This window comes from Patella vulgata, chromosome 4 (genome assembly GCF_932274485.2).
Source record: "Patella vulgata chromosome 4, xgPatVulg1.2, whole genome shotgun sequence".
Classification (NCBI taxonomy): Eukaryota; Metazoa; Mollusca; class Gastropoda; family Patellidae; genus Patella; species Patella vulgata.
In genome coordinates, this window is record NC_065882.2 from 65,390,760 (window position 1) to 65,400,276 (window position 9,517).

General features: G+C 36.1%; 1 protein-coding gene across 2 annotated transcripts; it reads right to left on the reverse strand.

Annotated features, from left to right (window-relative positions):
* Nucleotides 1-6,635: 6,635 nt before the first annotated feature.
* Nucleotides 6,636-9,281, reverse strand: LOC126817762 (growth arrest-specific protein 1). Of its 2 annotated transcripts, XM_050544907.2 has the most exons (2): nt 8,042-9,271; nt 6,636-7,577 (listed from the first exon to the last, which is right to left on the reverse strand). In XM_050544907.2, the coding sequence occupies exons 1-2, from the start codon at nt 8,748-8,750 to the stop codon at nt 7,405-7,407; spliced, it is 882 nt and encodes a 293-aa protein (XP_050400864.1). In that variant the 5' UTR covers nt 8,751-9,271; the 3' UTR covers nt 6,636-7,404. The 2 variants fall into 2 exon arrangements, with proteins under 2 accessions (XP_050400864.1, XP_050400865.1); XM_050544908.2 differs by having other exon boundaries at nt 7,438-9,281.
* Between the last annotated feature and the right edge of the window lie 236 nt (nt 9,282-9,517).

Sequence of the window (9,517 nt, forward strand, 5' to 3'; positions counted from 1 at the left end):
CAACATTTGAAATTTGATTCTGTCCAAGCCAAATTATCATCGACACACGTGACCATAGTAAATAAAACTAACAGTATCTAAGGCCACCTGTCGAGATGTAAACAGGGGTAGGGCACGTGATTGTTCCCGAGGATTGCGGGTTAGGGTTAGGTAACGGTTAGCGCCAGCCCTACATCTCGTGACCTTGACAAAATCTGCAAGTGGCCTTAATATTTAGATCTAACCATATATATGTTAGTCTCAGAAGTGTGAAGTGTAGACAAGCGGTGGGGTGGAGGTGGGGATGGGGTGGAGTTGACATACTTGTCTAGCACAGATACAAATATGACAAGAATGTAGCCTATCATAAAATGTTATGAATAGATATTGACTGATAAACTCAATTAAATAGAAAGTCTTTTTATATAGGTATATACGACTTTTATCAGTAAAACTTCACAACATATATCTGATACACATGTAAGCCGAAATCTCTTAAATTGTATAATTTATATACACACATTGGGCTCTAGTTCAAGAATTCTAAGTGTTTCCTCGGCTAATTACCGTACTAATTAATGCCACAATTATCTCACTATTTACTATAATACATGAACATGATATTGAGTTATTTATAGTTATGGTAATTAATAGCACCTGGTTAGACGCAAATCTTCTCAAAGCATATAATTGACTAAATTGTCTAGGTAAATAAATAAATTATTTATTATTTTTTTTTTTTTTGTATTCCCTCGACTCTAATTTTGTATAGACTTGATGTATACTTTATACACATAAAGCTTTACTAATAAAGATAATAGAATTGATACGTCAGAGGCGAAATGAAATGAAATAGCTGGATTAACGTCTTACTTGTATGTCTGCAACAACCGAGATAATTAACGAAACTATGAATAGGTGGATAATCGAGACTTTGTTTATTATCGTAACAACGGTAGTAATGACAATCGAGGCTGGGCTATAATTGTATCGCTAACTTCAGAGTGAAGTAATTTGACTGAAATTTTCAGCATATTCTCCTTTCATTATCTATGTTTAACTATTATAGCCAGAACTGTCAGCTCTCTATCTAATCTTAAATAATGCCGCTTTAAGGAAACTATGGACAGACTGCCTTCTCTTTTTTCGCTTTCCAACTGTCAGGGAATCTTAAAGTAGCTAAGTCTCTAACTCAATATCATCAAAAATCTTCAATATTGAAAAAAAGATTTATTTGTCAATTCAAATCAACATTGGTCTTGTGATCTTAAAGGGAAAAGATGGGCTTCTGATATCCAATATTCAAGACAAAATAAACATTTAACCATTGGTACACGAATCGTGTACCATAATGCGTTTCAGTGCCATTAGGAACAAGGGACTCAAAGAACGAGGCTAGACATATTCCACAAGTCATGTCAAATGGTGATGCTAAATTCTTATCTGGAGAGCATGCGCAATAAATACCATCGGTGTAGACTGGAATAACCAGACGCTAAAGATTGTTGTTCAATTGAAACTTCTGGCGCATTTCGCCGAACATAACTGATTAGAAATTACAATAAAAACAGAAACGATTGAATGTAAATCAGTTTATATACATTCATATTACATTATTATATGTGTTGCGACCCATTTGTGTCAATTTCTTGGTCCCAAATTTTAGCGATTTAGCTCCTTTAACCGTGTTGCCAATGATATACTCGGGAACTAGGTTTTACTTCCTTCGGTTTCCTCCCACTGCTAAAGACCCCTACGCGCAAGCGAATTATTGAAATAAAAAATTGAACCATGTGTTAGTCCCGAAATGACCTAGTTTGTGTCGAGTGGACGTTAAACCATCTCTCTCTCTCTCTCTCTCTCTCTCTACCCTCTCTCTCTCTCTCGGTTTTACTTCCAATCCGAACGCCTAGACGATATTTCCCGTTGACATAGGGAATTCAGGCTGGAAAATACCAAGGAACTTTTTCAGCCAACATCGGGATCGAACCCGGCACCTCCTGGTTACAGAGTCAGTGCATACTCACAAAAACCAAGGCTGCCAAGGCTGGACATCCTCGAATCATCACAATGATCTCCATTATCATTGTCGACGACATCATCTTCAGCAAAAAATTACATCATCGTCACTCGAAAGGTATTAGTAATGATATTATTCTTTATCATTCAGAAATGTGTTGTATAATCGTTGCAATAATATATTGAGCATTCAGTCAACAGAACTACAAGCACCCATTTTATGTCATTACGATTTACGTAACAGATTCAAAATGTCGGTAACCATAAATCATCTAACAACAGTCACCCAAGATCATGAGAAAATGAATGAGTTAATTAAGGACATCAGTTTAATGCTCTTTAAAGAGAAGAACGTGTCTAAGCATACAGACAGAGAAATATCCCACAACCCATCGTATCCTGTATATATCGTCATTTTAAACTATAAGCTAATAGTCAATAAGAATCATTTTGACCCAAGTATTCGCATCTTTGTCAACTTACGGTCAAATAAACGCTTTCTACAGCTGACAAATCGTCTGTCAATAATAGACAACATTCCACCAGTAAGCAGTACACCTTGTTCTACACCTGTTAGAATGTGACCCGAGTCAATCAGTAGAAAGGCGGTCACAGTTCTCAATCCTTTTCAAATCTTTGAAGCTCAGACGTCTTTAGCAGCCATTTTAATTTAGGTTTCTGCACGAAAAGATACATGAAGATTGGCGATTATCCCGTCTTTATAAACTTACAGAGGTAGTGAGCCGGGTTAATGGAATTCAGTTAAATGTTAATTTTTGAGAAAACAAGTTTATGTTTCGCTTTTTCAAGCATTTATTAACTGCGAATTATCATAATGCATCATTTTGATATATTGCCAGTTAATAAGTTTCATAGATTGATGTGGTATGATAGTCGAAATTATTACTATTTCGTTTCGTTTTAATTTCACACACCAATTCTCATGAGACTATAAAGTTAAAGCAGTGAAGGTCTTTATTGTCAAGATGGGGGCGATATTTTCCCATAAGTTGATTTCGAATGATTTTCTGCAATATACCTATAGTACTTGAAGCGGGGATTGGTCGAGTGTGTTAGGGGAGGGGGTGTACCATTAAATTTATAAAACATGAAGCCTGAATTGATCAACAAAGTAATGTAACATACAATTCCTGTGATGTTTAGAACAACTTTCTTGTCTTAGACCATGAAAAGGGCTCTCACCACAGTAGTGGCATCAGCAACTTTCGATAGCGACAGGAATAGGTACTATAGACCTTACATAGAATTCAGACGTATATATCTGTTCATAAGTATACTGTTGAATGCATTCTGCGCATTATTATATTATCAAAACAGTCGCAAACTATATAGCGATCTTTGGAGAAATGTCAATGAAATCGAAATTATATTCTGTGTGATTGTAAGATTATTTCCTGACCTGAGATTAAATCGTTTGTGTCCTGAGAGATTATCCTATAAATCATCTTACTATCTCTGTAGTATCTACTAGTAGTCTAACATACATCACATACTGTTGAAGCGATGTAGTATGTCCTAAGACTGTTCGTTGCATACCAGTGCGAAATGATTTATCAAGTTGTCTCGCGTACTTATTTGCCTTGATTGCTCTGTATATAAGCAGGTAAATGCGCTAACGTCTGATTAAACGAAAATACTATAGCAGATAAACCACCAAACCACGGTGGCTCAGTGAATAACACGTTGGTCCGCTAACCTGGAGCTCCCGTGATCAATCCCAGTGTTGACCGACAAAGTCCATCGGGATTTTCCGGGGTCATGGTTCCCCCTTGTCAGTAGTGTAGGACGGAGTGTCTGGCAAGGGACAGCGTATAGACGTACGGATCGGACGAAAAACTGTAAACAAACCCTTGACAATTGGAATTCGATGTAAGAGCAGGCCGTATAGTGCCGCTGTCCGGGCAAAATTTATTTCATAGCAAACTGTATGGTGTAAGCCCGTCTTCATTTGCCCAATCGGTGCAGAACAGTGGGACGTTATACTCTATTTCATTTCATTTCACCAAACCAGATTTGCATATTCCCGTGAATGCTGCCACTTGCACGATTATCTCCTTTAATTCGACGGTCAAGCGCGACGTATTTTACTTTATGGAAATATAGCGGTTTGATTGGTTATGGACATCGATGTAATGATGAAATGAAAAGAAATGGGGTTTGTTCTGCTCCGTACTGGGCTAATGAAGACGGGCATACGCCATACAGTGTCCTATGAGGGAAATTTTGCCCGAGCAGCGGCATTACGGCCTACTCTTATATCGAATTCCAACAGTCAAGGGATCATTTACGTACACGCCAATGTGTGCACGGGACCTCGGTTTTCCGTCCCATCCGAACGACTAGACAGTTGTCCTTGCCAGGCCCTCCGTCCTGCATCACTGACAAGGGAGAATCACGCTGGGAAATCTGGATGAACTTTCTCGGCCAATGCAGGGATCGAACACCAGACCTCCAGGCTAGAGAGCCAGCGTCTTACCCACTTAGCCACCGTGACCCCCGGACATCGATGATCGCACGATGTCCACATGAATATTGGCCTTATTACAGGTTTCTAACAACATTTTTGCACCAGTCAAGATGGAATATGTCATGATATACTAGCTTAATTACTCACAACTGTGGAGATGGTTTTTGGTCTATCATGTTTGTTTTCATGATCGTGTATCTATAAATTGGATTTATCTATTGTATTAACATCCCATGTGCATGTTATATACTTTAAAGGTAATATATACATGCCTTTAAACAAATATTACATCTTATAATGTATATTATATATATATTTTTTTGAAAATATACAGACTGGACTAATATTTGTATTATTGAATAAAAGTAAACGTTGTATTTGAATCATGATGTTTGTATTCTAGTTTGTGATTTTAAATTCGTCTGGTACGACGGTTGACGAATAGAAAAGAAAATAGTTGAAAAGCTGTCTTTGAAGAAAAGTTCATCTTAACTCGAGATCTTCCCTCTTGAAACGTACAGTTCATGCTTGTTGACTTGTTTATAGTTACAATATACAAGATAATACTTGATGGCTGTTTATTGTAGCCGTTAACAAAGGCAAATAATGAATATTATTAATGCTACAAGTGGGTGCTTATATTGTTTATTGTTAACACCAACACCCCCCATTAATGAATTATATTTATACTAGCAGTGGATGTTTATTGTACCGGTTAACAAACCCCATTAATGAATATTATTCATAATTACAGTGTACACCATAATATTAAGGTATTGTATCGGTTAATACACCCAATTTAATAAATATTATTAATTTTTTTCTAAACAATATTTATTCACAAAAACTGGATTGTAGAACAGGCAATGATTAGGGTTTGCAAGATAATACTAATAATGTTTATTGTAGCAGTTAACAAATCCCATTAATGAATAATATTTATACTATAAGTGGATGTTTATTGTACCAGTTAACAAATCCTGTTAATGAATATTATTTATACTATAAGTGGATGTTTATTGTACCAGTTAACAAATCTTGTCAGTAATCTAACTCTTTTTAGAACACCGGATATCATGTCTCAATTATTTGGGAGGATCTGCTTAGGCAAAGAATTATAACACTAATTCTATGGTTTAGTCTATATTTTTGTATTCAATTATGAGGCGGATTCCAGCCTTTTTTTCAAACGTGAATGTATTTTGTAAGCTTTAAAGGTTTGTAATTTTCTACGAAACAAGACGTATAAAAGGGCCTTTAAAATCAGTTTGAACACATGAACAAGGGGTTAATTACAGTTAATAGTAACAGTTACCACGAAAGTGTATCAATTGCCGTGGTGTGAATGTGAATAGACTACAATTATAAGTTAGGGAATAAAAAAAAAACTGAAAATGTTTAATGGTCCATATCAATTAAAACCCCATTCATCGAGTTGCAAAGTCAAAATATAATCAGCAGCCAAAACGGAGCCCATTACAATATCATCGCCTTAATAGGCGTACATCATTTCAAAATGGGCACTGCGTAACTTGATACTGAAACACTTGTTCGTTTAAGATATTTTTTTAAAATTATAATCAAGTGTAATTTCTCACAGTCTTGTACAATCGGAGTATGTCCATGGGTATACATAACGGTGGAAGGGCCGCGAATTTTCGAATCGTGTCACTAAAATCTATCAGTGTGAGTATAAAATACTGCTATCGTTGATCTATTAAACGGACATTATGTAAGACCCAAGGGCTAAATCTTCCTATTGCAGGTCTTCTTTGGGTCTTAAATGTTATATAAATTATTAATTAAACATTTATTAACATGACAAGACCATAATCAACTATCGATGCCATCTGACCTCTCCGACTGTAAGTAGATTAGAACGGTTCAGCCATTTAATGATTTAATTTAAAAATGGAGAAGCGAGCTAGGCTCTCGAATGGCCAGTATACGGTGGTTACGATCAATGCACACATCTTGTCAAAACTACAACCATTGATAACTTCGCTCAAAATAAGGTAATTTGAATGAAATTTTCAACATATTCTTTTTTTGAAATATTATAGCGAGAACAGCCAGCTCTTTTACCTAAAGTATTCTCTATATGTCTTATTGTCAAAATAATTAACACAATAATAACATAAGCCATGACTCACAAAACATATTACTTATATATTAAAAATCTTTCCAACATACATTAGGTAAACAATGTCTTGCGTACATATTTATACATACAAAACTATGCAACACTATACACAAAAACTGATGACGTATAGACATACAAACGCCATCATAAAACATTACAAACAACACATGGAATTTACACATCACGTGTAACAAAAATCTGCAATATCTGGAATGGATTTTCACGTGGTGACCTCTTGTACCGAGGTCATGGTGTATATAAGAAGCTACGGGTGCCAACAATGGTACCGTTACTTTCTTTCTAATAAATATATCGTTTCTTTTTATATCCCCTTGTATCTAGATAGATATAAGCTTTACACATTAAAAAAATCTTATTTTCAGCACATATTAACAGCTTTTCGAACTGAGTTCACAATATCAGCAATTTCAACAACAAAGATAGAAACCAGTAGAAATATCAAAATAAAATAGATATCAGTTGATTAAAGGGTATGTTAATTCAGCGTCTTTATTTTTGCTCTGTGGTATTGGGGGTGGGGTGGGTCTTTTCTTCGAAATTAAGTTTCCACATTTTAGTAATAATCCTTGGTTTACATCACAATGTTAAACGGCTATGTTCGTTCAATGAACATTTTATGTTTAAAGAATGAACATTTGGATATAATAATGTTCCACATAACAATTTATATAAATAGATTAAAATTATGTATCTTGACTGTATAATGTATAATATATATGGTATAACCAATGTCCCTCTCTTTCATAACTCTGATTCATCCTTTATTTGGTCTTCTTTTCTTCTTGTGATGTTGTAACTTTTCTCTCCGTCGACGGACGTTGCTTCTCCGGCGCTTCCGATTTCCTCTTAATAATTGTTTCACCCACTTTCTCAGGCGGTGACGACCACTTCGAAACTTACGCCTCCTGCGTCTTTTATGTGGGTTTCCTGCCGGAGATAAAGGGAGCCGAATTAGTTCACTATCACTACATCAGAATTATATCACTATTATCACTATATCACTACATCATTAGCACAATATAATAAACACTATCACAATGTATCACTAATATCCCACATTTTATACTTCTCTTTAGAACACGTTTCCTTTTTTTTCTGACATACATATATATATACATAGAAAAATAAATGTCAATGGTCACAGTTTACAGATGTAAACTTCCAATATGCAAGTATACATAGTTTGTATGTAAATAATAATTATATATCGATTAGTTCATCTTTTGCTTATCACATTCTATACTATCCCGTCTTTAATCCCATCTTGATATTAAAGTAAGAAAATATTAATATAATGTAGATAATCCCATGTTGATATAAAGTAAGTATTTATATATAATAGAAAGACTATGTGAGACGAACTAAGATTACTAGTAGAAGAAGTTCTATACCTGTCAAAGTTTGGAATTGACTCTTTCCCCCTGAATTCCAAGATTCTTTGGGATGAAGTGGTTTCTGTGTAAGACTGACGTACGGCACCAGGGGTTCACGTAGGAAACAGAATTTCTCGGTATTATATTTGAGTTTCTGGCAATTATAATCCTCGGTGCCGTCACAGTAGCAGGAGGGTAATTTTTTGGCATTTTTCTGTCGATACAGAATTTCTAAGCTATTGTTACATCGAGACGAACAAGTATCCCCGGTAAGAAGTCGTCCACAATGCCGAGCGTAGTAATCCAACGCCGTTAAACAGGAAGTGTCAGCCTCACAGATCCATTGGGCCAGGTTACATCTGACCGGTCTGTTGTTGTTTTTCATGTTTGCCATGGCTTGTAGGACATCTTTGGTACAGATCTCAACCCGAACTTTCCTCTCTTCACAGAATTTGTTACCGCTGCAATTACAGTTAATAAAAGACATGCCTGATTTGTCTTCTGTTAGCAGAAGTGATATTAAGGCATGCTTACAATCCGTCGTACATACATTAGTTTCCCCATGAATGACTTCATTACAGCCCACAAAGAAGTTGATCAGTGCCATCCGACATCCATCCCTTGTCGAGCATTTCAATCGCGCCGTATCACATAATTCTATAGCCTTATAACCGCACATGCAACCCGCAAGAACACATATCACCAAACTGTACGTCCGCACGTGCATTCTACGTCAACCGAGTGTGACGCGCATGAGGCGTGACCGTGTTTTGAGGGGTGAAGATTTTGATGAACCAAGATGTCTGGTTTAGAAGATGTTTACACTATTTTACTGTTTATTATACACAAAGTAACACTTAACTTATTGTTACCCTCAGCCTCCATAGAATGCATTGTAACTGTCACTGATGTGGAGTTTCCAAGGCTAAGACCCCGTCTCATTGGATTGGTTCTATTAAGTCTGCCATTAATGTCGTCTGTCATTCTGTAAACACTTTAAAACTTTAAAATTCATCCATAATCTACGACGGGTTAAGAAAAAGAATCTGTTACATATACACTCATACATCTACAGAGCAAGATGTTATATTGTATTGCTCTGACCTACACTGTCTCTCAATAGTCTATTTTCAGATGTATGCATGTAAATATACAAGTAGAAGTAGATATAGGCTTAAGCTTTCCCCTATATCTTACTTCTTTCTTCGCGCCGCCGAATGCATACCAACGACCAATTGAAACGAGAGTAATTGTAGGGTGTGTTGACTGACAGCCTACCGTAAACTGCCGATACATTGCTTTTTACCGTTAATTAGCTCACAAAAAGTCGACTCATATTAAATGATTGATGACGGACAGTTGCATTAGGCCCCGCCTTCTATACACTTCTTATTTCACTAAGTGAAAAACTGAGTTCGCCTCATAACTGGTTGTAATCTTAGCATAAACAGGTTCCTTCCGACTACAAACATACCTAAATATTTATGAACGTAT